General features: G+C 42.6%; 2 protein-coding genes and 1 long non-coding RNA gene across 9 annotated transcripts in view; 2 read left to right on the forward strand and 1 right to left on the reverse strand.

Moving 5' to 3' along the window:
- LOC122465807 overlaps window positions 1-785 on the reverse strand; it is a 6440-nt gene extending 5655 nt beyond the window's left edge. Inside the window, exon 1 of the long non-coding RNA XR_006290870.1 lies at window positions 672-785. This is a non-coding gene — a long non-coding RNA (uncharacterized LOC122465807). The remainder of the gene's footprint in view (window positions 1-671) is intronic.
- Window positions 89-7688, forward strand: MRPS36 (mitochondrial ribosomal protein S36). 2 transcript variants are annotated; one of them, XM_043546540.1, is made up of 4 exons: window positions 89-248; window positions 2313-2376; window positions 5893-6116; window positions 7531-7688. In XM_043546540.1, exons 1-4 carry the CDS (start codon window positions 210-212, stop codon window positions 7546-7548), a joined length of 345 nt encoding a protein of 114 aa, XP_043402475.1. In that variant the 5' UTR covers window positions 89-209; the 3' UTR covers window positions 7549-7688. The 2 variants fall into 2 exon arrangements, with proteins under 2 accessions (XP_043402475.1, XP_037758874.1); XM_037902946.2 differs by having other exon boundaries at window positions 90-248; window positions 5914-6116.
- A 4593-nt stretch (window positions 7689-12281) lies between these two features.
- CDK7 (cyclin dependent kinase 7) overlaps window positions 12282-15039 on the forward strand; it is a 32560-nt gene continuing 29802 nt past the window's right edge. For 4 of the 6 annotated variants that reach the window (XM_037902943.2, XM_037902942.2, XM_037902940.2 and 1 more), the window contains exon 1: window positions 12515-12669. Coding sequence is in view for 1 of the 6 variants with exons in the window: in XM_037902939.2 (XP_037758867.1) it covers window positions 12490-12669 (180 nt within the window). In the remaining 5 variants the exon portion in view is untranslated. Of the gene's footprint in view, window positions 12670-15039 lie in introns of all 6 variants that reach the window. The other 2 variants (XM_037902939.2, XM_037902944.2) reach the window with 2 other exon arrangements.

The raw sequence follows: 15039 nt of genomic DNA on the forward strand, positions 1-15039 counted from the left end.
GAGAGCAACCAACACTCAAGAGGCAGCAGAGCCTCGCGCACGGAACCCGACTCCAGCCCCGCCCTCCAGGCGGTTCTGGCCCGGCCACGCCCCCTGCCGTGTCCCCACAGAGATCCTGACTTCAGCCCCGCCCCCTGCCGCGTCCCCGCCTCTCGCGGTGGGCGCCGTGCGCGCGGGCCGGAGGATGCAGTAACTGGCTGCGGGTCACTATGGGCAGCAAGATGGCGGCCGCCAGCAGGGTCGTTCAGGTAACTAGCGTTGTTTCCCCGCGAAGGGGGCGGGCCCGGCGCTCTGCCTTCGGCCGCCCGGGGGGAGGCTAGTGGGATCTGCCCGCCTCTGGCGGCGGCTGGCGGCGCTGGAGCAGCCGTAGAGCGAGAGCGGCCAGGGCTGATGCCCTTGACCTGGAGGTGCCGTCAGGGAGCCGGGACGCTGCGGGGGACTCTGGGCAGCGGCGGGCCGATGTGTTCCTGGGCCCGAGTTCGGCGAGGGGGCGAGCGGGTCTGAGCTGCGGGGCGGGATTGCGAGGGCGCTGGGGGTCAGTGACAGCAGTGGGGGCCTCACCTGTCCGGGGGCGGGGACTCTTCCGCGCAGAGGTGGGAGGGGTGGAGCCCGGACTGCCGCAGCCCGCGGGCCCTGTCGGGCCTATCTTGGAGTCCAGGGGCGATACTCACTTGCTGTGCAGTGCCTACAGCCAGGCTCCCTTCAGAGCTGCTGCCACCTTCCCGCACTGGCTTTGTCCTGTGACCACAGCTTGGCTCTGCATTAAGGTGCAAGGCCCGAGGCTCTGCTCCCACGACCTGTGGTTTTGAGGCCAGTTTAATTGTTGGGAATGGGCCACGTCCACCCTAGTTGAATTGGCCTCATTAGCACTGAGTCCCCACTTGATAAGGCAACTTACATCTTTTCATGTGCTGTATATTTATACCTGCCTGCTTACTGACAGGTTTCAGAGTCGCAGCCGTGTTGGTCTGTATTTGCAAAAAAGAAAAGGAGTACTTGTGGCACCGTAGAGAGTAACAAATTTATTATCCGATGAAGTGAGCTGTAGCTCACGAAAGCTTATGCTCAAATAAATTTGTTAGTCTCTACGCTGCCACAAGTACTCCTTTTCTTTTTGCCTGCTTACTGTATTTTCCACTCCATGTATCTGATGAAGTGGGTTATAGCCCACAAAAGCTTATTCCCAAATACATTTTTTAGTCTCTAAGGTGCCACAAGGACTCCTTGTTGTTTTTATTCCAGTCCTTTCCATTCTGGTTTAGCCATGTGGGCAACAGCCTGCTCTGATTGTCTTCAGCTTCTGCTTAAAGGGGCACCATTTTGCAAATCACACCTCTGTCAGAAGTATGCACCAGCTATTAGTACAAGTAATCGTTAAGATACATGAAAGGAATTTGAGAAAATTCTTCTTTTCTGTTTTTTCCAGTCTTGTTTCCTTTGTGCCTTTGACAGCATTTTGTGTGTAGTAGAATTTTCTTTTCTGCTTCCTGGACCAAGCAAACAGGGGCTCTACAGTATCTTGATGTCCTCACATCCCTTTCTTCCCTACCCCTGTTGACCAGTCACCTGGTCTGTTGGACCCAGTGCTCCATTGCCTGCTTCTCTTGTGGTATTATTCCTACTGGTATAGGGATGCCAGCAAATTGCATAACTTGCAGTAGCCCTCATGAGAATTATGCAGCCTCAAAATGACCTCATGAGAATTATGCAGCCTCAAAATGACACCTTTCCAGAAATGCTTATTTGCAGCTCATAAATTGCTGTTCTTGGGAATGAGGGAAAGCCTTTTTTTTTTTTTCTTTTTTTTTTTTAAGAAATACACTTTTGAATGAAAAAATATCTTAATGCAGATGGGGGTTGAACTCCATACCTACTAATGTATAGCTTGAGACTAGTTAACTCTCTCTCTCCATCTGAGCTAATGTGAAAAGGCAGAAAGGAGCCAAAGGTCCCATGATCATAGCACAAAAACCTTAGAATCCAATTTATACTGCAGTTATAGTTACTCCTCTATAAGCTATAGTTAGTTGTTTGGAAACTGAAAAAGCATTGCATTTGCTTTATAGTCTAGTACAACTCTGAATCTGAAATGTCACTTGGACAGTTGTTGCCTTGATTAAAAATAAAATATAAATTATTGTAAATCTCCCAAATCTGATGTTAATGAAAGCACAACGCAACAGTGTAAAAATAATTGCTTAGTGTGTAGCATTCTTGCCATGAAAATCTCATGAACTTTTATGTTTTATTTACCCAAATTTATATTTTTTTCCCCTTTCCCTGCCTCCTTCCACTGCTATGTCTTGTTTTAGGTAGTCAAGCCACATACACCCTTAATCAAGTTCCCGGACAGAAAAAATAGCCCCAAACCTAAAAGTAAGTATTTCATTTGTAAATAAAACTTATACCATATCATACTTATTTGCCTTAATGTTTACATAAGGACCATGACACATTGTTTCTTTTTGACTTATATGACTCAGTTATTTCTGAGCATTGACCTAGTTTGGTGGCAGCTGCCTGATTTTACACTTAATGCATAAAACTGAGATTACCTTATTTCCTCTGTTGCCCAGGCAGAGTTTTGCGAATCTCCATTTTTATCCTCCTACTTTCATCTTATACCATGAGCTCATTTTGCAAACACTAATCTCCATTTAAGAGAGGCTGTGCTAAACTTACTTCTGAGCAGCATGGGTTTTCAATGAAGTTTGCTGCAAAAAGGCAGTCTTTTTTTCCTTGCTTTGTCTGCAATATTTAAATCCTGGTGGTACCTGAGAGGGCAATTTACTCCCACTATGCATAAGGGTAAAAAGTTTATATTTTGAAAAACAGTACTTGATCTGACTTTACTGTATATGTGTATATTACTACATTGATGCTTACAGGATACCAGTCACTATCTATCATATGTAGACATCAAAGTTGTAATTTTGCTCCATTAAAATGGGATTTTGTGTATTGTTATGACTAATATTCCTCTTGACTCAATAAAGTATTTGAAACAAAAATAGGAGCTGTTTTTATGAAATTCTAGCCTAATACTTCACTTTTTGTTTGGAGGCTGTGATAATTCCTGGTTCATTCCTCTTTTAATTCAGTACCTGTGAGAACTTCATAAATATTGGAGTCAAACCTATTCAGCGCACCTAAAATTAAAGGATCCCGTCCTGTTGATGTCCCCAGAGCTCACCTACTCATTTTAAGGTTTTTCACTGGTGGTGGTAGAGGTAGATATAATGAACATTACAATACTATAGAATTTTGAAAAATGAGAACTTTAATTCTTGGAATCCAATGCCTTCAACCCTAGTGTTGGAAGCACTCCATAAAAATCTTTTTATTTTTATTAAAAAATAAATAAATCTGATGACTGTACGAGAGATTGATCTTCAGTTTATGACCTTCCTGCAAAATATAGTTGGAAGCCACTTTAATTATGCAGCTGCATTTTTTGTCACCTGTATTACTTTGAACTGATTTACATTTTTCACTTGAGTAGTTGCACTACATATTTGCTAATAAACTACCCTTTCTCTTGAGTTCGAATACCAGTTAAATCACAATTGAGAATTGAGAGTTTGTTTTCCTGTTAATGCCACAAAATATCTATTGGTTGGCTTGATTTTGACCTGAGTTTGAATTCCCATTGAATGCTTTTGTTAAGAAATGAAGTGTATTGACAGAATTCTGTGCAATGTCTTGGTCAGTTTTTGCCCACACCATCTAATTTGTATCCAGTTTCAACACTCTCTACTCTGTTGAAAATCTTTTTCAATGATGGAATAAACAACTAATTTCTCGTCTCTTATTCTTCTAAATCTGATATGCAAGTTCTGATTAGAGCTGGCTGAAACGCTGAAATTTCTGATGAATCAAAAATTGAGAGTTTCAGAAGTTGGATTTGTTCTCATCACAACAAAACCAAATTTGTTGAAATATTTCAACAAATCCAGGATTTCAATTTGGAGACACTGAAACATGGTGTTTGTGGAATGAAATATGGGAAACTAATCAGAATGCTATTTACTGAATGTCAGTTTAATTGAGCCCCTGCTGGGATTCCCAGGGTCTGTGGTCCAGCATGACTCTTTAGCTTCCCTGGAAAATTCTGGACTAGCTTTAGTTGTGACTGTTTCGTGTGTGCGTGTGTGTGTAGATATAGACCTTCTTACCTTGATCCATGCCTTTGTCACCTCAAAACTTCTCTGTACACTTTCAATCAATTCATCCTGCAGTGATTTAGAATATGACGGCCTGTATTTTACCATGACATGATGCTTTTGTGGTTGGCTGTCTACTTGACTGGTTGGCCTTTAGGGCTCTGTTCCGGGTTCCTTCCTCAGTCTCTGGGAAGCCTTACCTATACTGCGGGTATCAAGTATAGTTTCTTCACTGTCAACTCCTAAATTATATCTCTCTGCTGCTGTCACCCGCAGTGTTCAGTCCCACATCTCTTCCTCAATATCCTTGAATTAGATGAAAGTCCACATGGCTAAAACAGAAAAACTCATCTTCCTCTACTTCTTTCTCGGACCTTATCAGCAACTTCATCATCCATCTGGTCGCCTGGGTTGGCAAGCATAGTGTCGCATTTGACTCCTTGTACATTTTGACTCATTTAAGATTGCTAAATCCTGTTACTGCTTATTCTGCAACTATCTTATCACTGCTGCTTAAATGTTGGTCTTAGGTCTGATCATTTCTCACCTGGGCAACTGCAGCCTCCTCATCTCTGGCTTCCTTGACTTTTGCATTACGCTCACTCTAGTCCACAAATTGAGGCTGGGGTGTAGTAGGATGGGAAATACTGCTCCCTTGGGACTTCAGTTAGGAATCTTTACTTCCATAGGATAGTATAATTGTGTAGTCTATTGTGTTGTCAAGTCTAAATCATTTATGCTTCTAGTTCTTTTTTTTTGCCCAGAGGGATGAATGCTTTATAAATATAAACCCATTGCCACTAGAATAATTCATTGTCTGTTTTGACCATCTAGCCCCCATCGAGTCCTTGTATTGCTGTGCAGTGCTGACGTATATCACATTCAAAATCTTCCATCCTTGCAGCTTCAAGGTCTTCGTGACACCTAGTTTCCTACTCCTCAGCTCATGACCCAAGTGCTTATTTAGACTTGATGCTGTTTTTTTTACTTTTCCACAAGTTATTCCATGCCTTCTCTCAGTCTCCTGTGCCTGTAACATCTTTCCTGATCCTGTGCATCTCAAATTCCTCAAAACTCACCCATTTTGGTCCATGTTCAGCAACTGACCTCCACGCCCTGTTTAGCCTCCCTGTGACCTTCATTTTGGATGTTACCTACAAACTATAGTATGTGAATTAATTAAAAATACAAACAAAACAAAGAGTGGGTATAATACAAACCACATTTTGTAATATTTCACAGTTGCAACCTTCATCCTCCAGTAGACCTGTCCTTTGTCTGTGGACAACTTGTATTGTAAACTACGTGAGTAGAAATATAATGACCAAGCCTTAAAGAATCCCACATGCCTATGGCTTTGTGTAAATACAAATACACTGTGGGGCACTGCATATTCTTAATCTGCGGTTACAGCTTCCCAGTGTAAGTATTTGTAACACTATGTACTGATTTAGCTACCGTTGCAACATCAGTAACTATCCCTTTCAATCTGTGCCTCCTCCAACTCTCAAAATTTGACTGTATCAGTGTTCTCATTGCTGTATTAGTCCCTAAAATTGAAAATAAAAGTATATGGTGAGAAGGAAGGGATTTTAATTCATGCAAGTAGCTTTATAGTGAAAAATTCAACTGTACGACCAGTACCTTCTAACTTTTACTGACTGCACTAATGAATAATTATATTCAAGCTCTTTAAGGTATTAAAATATTCTCTGTACTTCTATACATGGTTTTGAAATCTGGGTTTCAGTGCAGGAATCTCTACAAGCAAGGGTACCACCACTCCATGCTTCAGCAGCACATATGTCTGTAGGAGACAGACCACCAGCCCTTCAAAACATTTCATCCATTAATAGAGTACAAGGCGCACCAGACACAACAGAATTAGTAAAAACATTACCTCAAAAGTACAGGAGAAAGCTGATGTCAGATGAGGAGATGGAATACATTCAAGTAAGTTTTGTTATATTTGTTACTACATGTGTCCTCTTTAGTTATTCACTATGTTGAAAACTTTGCAAAACAACTTCTGGACAACATGATAAATATCCTTGCTTTTAAACTCTTGTTAACTTTACACTTACATCAAGCATTACAACTTAGTTTGCAGTAAATGCAAACTAAGTATTCCTCAATACACAAGTTGGGTAGATAAGGTATCCCTATTTGGCAGTTCGGGATACTGACACAGAGAGGCTGTGACTTGCCCAAGGTCACACAGAAAGCCAGTGACAAAATCAGGATTAGAATTTGTTTTGAAATTCGAGACTACGATTAATCCATTAAACCATGTTGTTTCAATGTCATTGCCTATTGTATTTACAATTGTAGAATGTGCAATAAATAAATACACTAATTTTAATAGAAATACAATGTACAAAGGGTTGATCCTTTCAATTATGAGTTTATTCATAGACTGAAGAGGCTAAACAGGTAGTTTATGCCCAAAATATAGGTTGTCTTTAAAAATAAAAATTACAGAAACAAATATTTGATTTATTTCACTGAAAACAAACTGAGTTTAAATGCTCCCTTATAGTGTTTGCAAACTAATATTGCAGCATTGTGCAAATGCATGGGAGGCAGAAAATTTTATTGACTACAAAATGGCATTGTACCTGTAATTCGTTTCGTTTTGAGCACTTCATCACCAGATGGTGACAAATTGGGAGATTAGAGAAGAATATCAAAAATATTAAAGAGCTGGAGGGATGGGTTTGAGGCAAGACTAAAAGAACTAAATCTGTTAGCTTGGTTAGGTGATGATTAAGTCCACAAGTGTTCAAAGGATATGAACATTGGTGACCGAGAGGAATTTTTATATAGGGTGGAAAGAGGGGATATAATTAGGAGTAATGGAATTAAAGAAGGTGTGAAACTTTCTGATGTTCAGCCTAAAAGTTACCCAAAAATGAGAGGTATTAAGCTGTAAAAATCTAGTGGGGGAAACAGTGGAAACATCATCTGCTGGACACCTTAGATTATTAAAACAAAGAATGTTTAAACTGGTAACTTGCTTTTTACTGCCTTTTTTGCACTTTTGAACTTGGACAAAGAAAATAACTAGTCAGTTTCTTTTGCAGGCTTTTATTTACCAGTGTAATGCTGCAGTGTTCATTTTTACATGGACCTAAACAAAAAGTTACATAAACATTTCTCAGATTTTGTGAGGTTTTTTACAACATCTAAGACAAGTAGAAATTTTGTGTCCCTTCATGAAAGTAATAAATAAAAGGTAGAATTCTTAAATGTGCAATGACCCTATATTGAAAACAGTACTTCCCTACTCAGTAACAAAGTGCAAACCAGCTTGTCAGCTTCCCTTTCCTTTATAGAAGACATGTAATTGTCTGTTTCTCTTTTGCAGCGTGGAGGTCCAGAATAATTACAGAAGATACTTGTTCACTACTGTTGAATGAATTATTGTACTCACATTAAAGGCCTTCCTCACTCTATGAATGTTATAAACAGTTTAATAGCTTTAATAAAGACCCTGTATAAAGGGGTGAGAAAGATGAGACTTTAGATACTTGTCTTCTAATTTATGTTTCTGGGCTAGTTTTTCTGTTAAAGGCTGATTACGGTAATTGTCTGAATCCACTTTATAAACCTACACTATTAAAATGTAACTTAAGCAATAAAATTGTCAAGAATATCTAGTTGTTGATCCACAAACAAAGGTCCAGATCTAGTGCAAAATCTCTCAGGCCCATAAGATGAGCATTGCTACTTTTTATTATAAGAACTCTGCAATCTTAATGTTCTTATTTTTCAACTTCAGACAGATTTTATCTAAAAACAAGCTTTGATTCTGGCATCCAGCTGCATGATGGCTGCTTGCCCTGACAGATTAAAAGCTTCTTGGGGTGGGAACAGAATTAAGATAGAGGTGATCAACTTATTCTTGGACTAATTTTAGTAATTAAAATTGTGTTTGGAACAGATCTTAAACTCACCTGCCTACGGTTTTACAGAAAACTACCATTCAGAACTGATTCTTGCTTTCCTGAGCTTTAGAGGTCAGGTACATCATGGGGCTGATGGGTTTGGCCTCAAGAAGAGAACTACAGGTAGCCTTTACTTCTCTTCATGTTTGCTCAACAAATTAACCATAATCTGTGTAAAAGGGAGAGTAAAAAATTAATTTGAGTCCCACATCTGTTAAGTACTCCTTGTGCCTTGAGCAATTTTAATAGGTTAAACTACACCACTAGCCCTGTAAGATGGGGAACTTCCCTTCAGCCCCTTGATGCCTACTAGTGCAGAAATCAGGCTTTTGTTTTGTACCTTTTAACCTATTAAAAATGGACTTCAGTCCTTTCTTAGAAGATACAAAAACGGCCTTAGGGGTGGAGTTGCAAAGTTGCAGGCTCATGCTGGGGAAAGAACTTGCCTCCTTTCTCTTCAAGATTGTATCCGCATATAGCTTTCAGGTTCCGTTGCCAACTAGAGCAATGAGTGCTCTATCAGATTAACTGGTTCTGTATGATTCACAGTACTTTTAGACACTAAGTGTCTAAAGTGTAGTTGCTGACAAATAAGACCCACTTTAAAATAATATGCCATATCTACAGCTAGGGATGGGCAATGCTATATCTGTTCTCTTTGGGTAGCAAACTACCAGTCTGTCTTACTACTTAAACTGTCACTGATAACATTGTTCAGGAAATAAAATATTCAGTTACAACCAGGTCTTAATGCATCTTCAGGTCCTCCTAGAGAACCATCTCTCCAACTATCTCATAGAACCTTAAATGTATTAGTGAATTGTGTACACTGTATAACAATACTTTTTTGTCACAGTGATATGGTAATATTGCTGTGACAGAAAAATACTAATCAATGTTGTACTGAAGAGGGGAGTTGAGGCACACAATGGTTGAATGAACAAGGAATATAGAAGCCAGATCTCCTGATTCCGAGTCATGAGCTCTGGTCACAGACCATTCTTCTTTTCCCAAAGTACAAAATGGTGGTGCCAGAACATACTGTAGAGTGTAGTAGACAAAGATGAGAGAAGTTTGTTCATATTATTACTATGCATTACATACAGATGGACAAAGAAAAGAGTAATTCAACTCTTAGGTTGGTCTATCTGGAAGAATTAATTTGAATAGCTTCCCCACATCAACACTTGAGAATAAGTATGTCCACACAGTGAGCTATTCTGGATTATTTTTTGTGCTTTAAATTCACACTTTAATCTGAAATATCAAGTGTACACAATGCGTTAGTTATTTAATGTGTCAATATGAACAGTTCTAACGGGGGGTTGGTGGCTACTTCCAGTATAATTGAGAGAGTGGCAGCAAAAGAATAATTTTAAATCAATGGAGTATGTTGCATAGAAAGGATAACACCCTGTTAAAATGCAGAGGAAGCAATGAAAAAGAGCATTTCCTTACAAAAGATAATTTTGAATTTTATGGGTCTAATAAACTGACTTGTTAAATCAATTGCACGTTCCACTAGTCCTAGCACTGGTGGGAAGTCATGTCCAGAACGGGAAGCATGGATGTAAGTAGGTCTGAGTCTAAGGAGTATACGATTGAATGTGTCCAAATTTTCCTGAAAATGATTCCACTTGAGAGCTGGAATATTATCCATGAAGTTCTGTTCTACAAACCAGTTTGAGGGCCCAAAAGCACACAATGAAGTGAATGGATTTAGGGGGGAAAAAACAAAAAAAACCCTGTCTTCTGCCTTCCAAAACACCATCTTCCTCCAAAGTTCTGAAAATAAAGCCAAAAAAAAAAAAATCACTTTGAATATTCAAAGTCAATTTTATCCCTCTACTTCCACTGCTGTTGGGTAATCCTATAGCAGGACCCTGGACTTCAGAAAAGTAGACTTTGATTCCCTCAGGGAACTGATGGGCAGGATCCCCGGGAGGCTAATATGAGGAGGAAAGGAGTCCAGGAGAGCTGGCTGTATATTAAAGAAGCCTGGAACAAAGTGCAGGAACAAACCTTCCCGATGTGAAGAAAGAATAGCAGATATGGCAGGCTTGACTTGGCTTAACAGAAATCTTCGGTGAGCTTAAACACAAAAAGGTAGTTTACAAGAAGTGGAAACTTGGACAGATGACTAGGAAGGAGTTTAAAAAATATTGCTAAAGCACACAGGGATGTAATCAGGAAGGCCAAAGCACAACTGAAGTTGCAACTAGCAAGGGATGCGAAGGGTAACAAGAAGGGTTTCTACAGGTATGTTAGCAACAAAAAGGTCAGGGAAAGTGTGGGACCCTTACTGAATGGGGGAGGCAATCTAGTGACAGATGATGTGAAAAAAGCTGAAGTACTCAATGCTTTTTTTTTTTTGCCTTGGTCTTCACAGACAAGGTCAGCTCCCAGACTGCTGCACTGGGCAGCACAGTATGGGGAGAAGGTGAGCAGTCCTCAGTGGTGAAAGAACAGGTTAAGGACTATTTAGAAAAGCTGGACATGCACAAGTCCATGGGGTCGGATGCAATGCATCCGAGGGTGCTGACGGAGTTGGCTGATGTGACTGCAGAGCCATTAGCCATTATCTTTGAAAGCTCATGGCAATCGGGGGAGCGACTGGAAAAAGGCAAATATAGTGTCCATCATTAAAAAAGGAAAGAAGGAGAATTCGGGGAACTACAGACTGGTCAGCCTAGTTGGCATCCGGTATCAAGCGGAGTACCTCAGGGGTTGGTCCTAGTCCGGTTTTGTTCAACATCTTCATTAATGATCTGGATTGCACCCTCAGCAAGTTTGTGAATGACACTAAGATGGGGGGAGAGGTAGACATGCTGGAGAATAGGGATAGGGTCCAGGTGACCTAGACAAATTGGAGGATTGGGCCAAAAGAAATCTGATGCAGGTCAACAAGGACAAGTGCAGAGTCCTGCACTTAGGATGGAAGAATCCCATGCACCGCTACAGGCTGGGGACCGACTGACTAAGCGGAAGTTCAGCAGAAAAGAACCTGGGGTTACAGTGGATGAGAAGCTGGATATGAGTCAACAGTTGCCAAGAAAGCTAAGGGCATATTGGGCTGCATGAGTAGGAGCATTGCCAGCAGATCGAGGGAAGTGATTATTCCCCTCTATTCGGCACTGGTGAGGCCGCTTCAGGCGTGCTGTTTCCAGTTTTGGGCCCCCCACTACAGAAAGGATGTGGACAAATTGGAGGGAGTCCAACAGAGAGCAACAAAAATGATTAGGGGGCTGGAGCACATGACTTATGAAGAAAGGCTGAGGGAGCTGGTCTTATTTAGTCTGCAGAAGAGTGAGGGGGGATTTGATAGCAGCCTTCAACTACCTGAAGGGGGGTTCCAAAGAGGATGGAGCTTGGCTGTTCTCAGTGGTGGCAGATGACAGAACAAGGAGCAATTGTTTCAAGTTGCAGTGGGGGAGGTCTAGGTTGGATATTAGGAAACACTACTTCACTAGGAAGGTGGTGAAGCACTGAAAGGGGTTACCTAGGGAGTTGGTGGAAGCCCCATCCTTAGGTTTTTAAGACCTGGCTTGACAAAGCCCTGGCTGGGATGATTTAGTTGGGGATTGGTCCTGCTTTAAGCAGGGGGTTGGACAAGATGACCTCCTGAGGTCTCTTCCAACCCTAATCTTCTCTGATTCTGTGCTCTTCAGGAATGCTTTTATCTCCATCTAGCCTTTAGCAAGAGATTGTGACTGTGTCAGATGCAGATCTTACCACTGTGATCCGTGCTTGTTGCTTCCAGCCCATATCACTGCAATGCACTTTTCAAAGGGCTCACCTCTCTAGAAATTAAAGAGAGTGCATTTTGCAGCAGCCTGCTGCAGCTGTGGCTCAGCGGCAACCTGTCAGCGGTTCTGGGTGAGCTGCAGCGAGCGTTGGTGGATGTCGGGGAGGAGTTTAAGGCGCTGTCTCGCATTCAGGCTCGAGCTTCCATCTTCCCAAAGTTTGGTGGCCCTGCCAGTGCTTCTCACGCAGGGGAATGGGCCCAGCCCCTCGCTACCTGCCTGGTGTGGTCGGACTGTATCCGGCCTAGGCTGCCCGGCTGGGCTTCAGGCAACCTCCCCGGCTGGTGCAGCTCTAGGGGCGGTAGCGTGGTGCCCGCAGCCTCCGCACCCCGCCCTGCGCGGCGAGATGCTGCGCTCGCCTGCAGCAGCCCCAGCTCCGCCCTAGGAACCCTGCGCCGGGCTCCACGCGGCGCCTCCCGCGGCAGGCGTCTGACGGGGCAGACTCGGAAGGGCTGGAGCCCTGCGGCACTGGAATAGGGGCAGAGCTCAGGGGCGACGAGCGTGGTCACTTAGTGACTGTTGCTAGAGCGGGACGCTGGCGTCGTGCGCAGGACGCCGCAGCCCCTGGTAAAGCGCATGCGCAGGGAGCTCGGGGAAGGGGCCGGGTTCCGTGTGGAGGGCCGGAAGCAGCGGGCGTCTCAGGTAGTGACGGTTTTAAATCCCCCTGGCCCGGCCGGCTCCTTTCCCCGGCCGGTGATGGACGCGCGGGCGCGAGCTAAGCGCTACGAGAAGCTCGACTTCCTGGGCGAGGGGCAGGTGAGGTCTGCGCTGTGAGTCGGGGCGGAGGGGGCCGGGCTGGGCCGGCCCGGGGCGGAGGGTCTCGGCTGGGGGTGGAGGGGCCCGGCCCGGCCCGGCCCGGCCCGTGGGGTCTCGGCTGGGGGCTCTCTCATATCCTGGGAGCAACAAGGCGAGTGAGATAAGGCCGCCTGCTACATATTATTTATACATTTGCGTTGAGCTTAAGAAATGATGATATATAGCAGTAAATTGTGCTTTCATTTAGATTTAGCTCTTCTAGTGTGTTGAGGTAGAGGTAGTATTTGCTGCTTTGGTTGTGGTGGCATTAGAATTTGAATATTATTTTCTGTATATTTATTAAGAGGAAAACATCCCTGTTCTGCTCTTTTCCTGTGCACATGGAGTATGTTTGCAGAACTGCAGATGTAGGGTTTCTGTTGTGGGGCTTATCCCAGTTAATGTCATTTGTTAAGTTGGGCCCCCCAATTTCACTCCCACACGTAGAATGGGTTGGATTGTGTTGTTGAATAGTTTTTAGTGGTTATTTTATTGGGGGGAGGGGAGAGTGGGGTTATGTGTTTCTATCACAGTGGAAGGCCTGGAAGGTTATTTCTTTAATTCTGATAGCCCATCTGAAACTTTCTGATGTATTTATTATAAGGTTTAGGTATCTATAATTTTGTCTGTTCAATCATCAAGTCTCTCAAAGAAAAATGTCCACTGTTCTGGCTGTTTAGGGACTTTTCTTTTAAAAAATGGATTCTTTCCCTGCCCCTGCCAAGGTTGACCTGTATTATAGTAGGTTTCTAAGAAGGAGTAAGATTCTTTGCAAATCATCTTGAGTAGATGACAGTAGAACTAGGTTCCCAGCAGTCATCTTATGAGTCCATTACTGGGAGTTCTGAATTTGGGAATTGTTCCACTAAAGTTAATAGGTCATTGATGTATGGATTGAAGAGAGTTGGTCTGGTTATATTCATGGACTCTTTCTTTATAGGTCTAGGAAGTGTTCTATTTTGGGTGAGTGGGCTTTGGTTATGTTGGTTTGGTTTAAATTCTTTCCAGTTTTGCCACAAGAAACTGGTATCTATTGCATCTTCAATTTATGCTGTGGTGGAGGGGTGGAGCCCTGGGCTAGCCTATGCAACAGAGGAGTGCTGTGCAGAGTGAGGATGGTGGCCATTTAAGGTCTGTACTCTGGTTAGCAATGGAATTGAGAAGGATGCTGATAAGAGATGGCCTTGCGCTATGTACCTGCCACAAGATCAGGAAGGGGCAGTAATGGCAAATAGACACAGGGCATTAGATCCCCCACAGTGTGTAATCCTATCCTAGGTGGATCATATGAGAGATACCTGAGGGATGTTTCTCTCATTCCTTGGCAACACTTGTCATGCCAGTAAAGTCACAATTAGGGGCTATCATCACTTCTGTTTGTAATTGGAATATGGGATCAGTGTTTGTGCCATAAGGATGGGGAGGCATCTCTTTTGGGTAGTTTGGGACAGGGTATGAGTATCATAATTGAGAGTTTTATCCTTTTCTTCTGGTCTGGAGGCTTCTTTCTGATTTCTGGTACATTCAGCTAGGAATATAAGCATACCTTGTCCATTTAATCTAGTATCTAATCTGGCAGAGGCCAATACCAGGTGCTTCAAAGGAAGGTACAAGAAACTCTGTAAAGCAGTGCTACTCAAAGTGGTGGTCCGTGGACCCGGTGCCGGTCCGCAAGCCATCGGCTGCCGGTCTGCGCGCACAGTAGGGGGAAAAAATTGCCGGTCCCCACAACAGATAGCTTGAGAAGCACTGCTGTAAAGGACAAATACAGAATAACCAGCCCATAGGGGAAGCTTCTATCTTTCATTATGTAGTTGGCTTTTGCACTGAACTTTGAGAGTTCTTATCCCTTTTATATCAGGATAAATATCTTTTGATTTTTCCATTATCCATGTAGATATATTAATTCTATTTTAAATCCTGTTAATTTTGGCCTGAGATCTCTTGTGACAGCGAGTTCTACATATTAATTACACACTGATAAAAAGAACCCTTTTTAAAACAGATTTAAATATGTTGTTTCAGTTATATTGAATGTCCCCTTTTTGTATCATGAGCATATATTGGAGCCCCGACTTCCGTTCTCTCTCTCCTCCAGTCTTTTGTTAAACCTCCATTATATCTGCTCTTATTGGTCTTCTCTCCCTTTTTTTTCAGTCTGTTAGGTGGGAGTCTCTCCATGAATCTAATCGCTTTCATTGCCAATTTCTGAACCCTTTCTCATCTCTTAATATAGAGTGACCTGAACAGAACCAGTGTTCCAAGTAAAGGCATTCCTTTGGCTTGTATAATATTATATTAAAAATATTTTCAGGATATTCTATCCCATAC

The sequence above is a fragment of the Chelonia mydas genome, chromosome 5 (assembly GCF_015237465.2).
Source record: "Chelonia mydas isolate rCheMyd1 chromosome 5, rCheMyd1.pri.v2, whole genome shotgun sequence".
Lineage (NCBI taxonomy): Eukaryota > Metazoa > Chordata > Testudines > Cheloniidae > Chelonia > Chelonia mydas.

Bases quoted from the DNA above. Each gene is read 5' to 3' on its own strand.
- MRPS36 (XM_043546540.1), top strand. From the start codon at position 210: ATGGGCAGCAAGATGGCGGCCGCCAGCAGGGTCGTTCAG. The intron at 249-2,312 runs GTAACTAGCGTT...GTCTTGTTTTAG, and splicing joins CCGCCAGCAGGGTCGTTCAG to GTAGTCAAGCCACATACACC. The intron at 2,377-5,892 runs GTAAGTATTTCA...CTTCTATACATG, and splicing joins AAATAGCCCCAAACCTAAAA to GTTTTGAAATCTGGGTTTCA.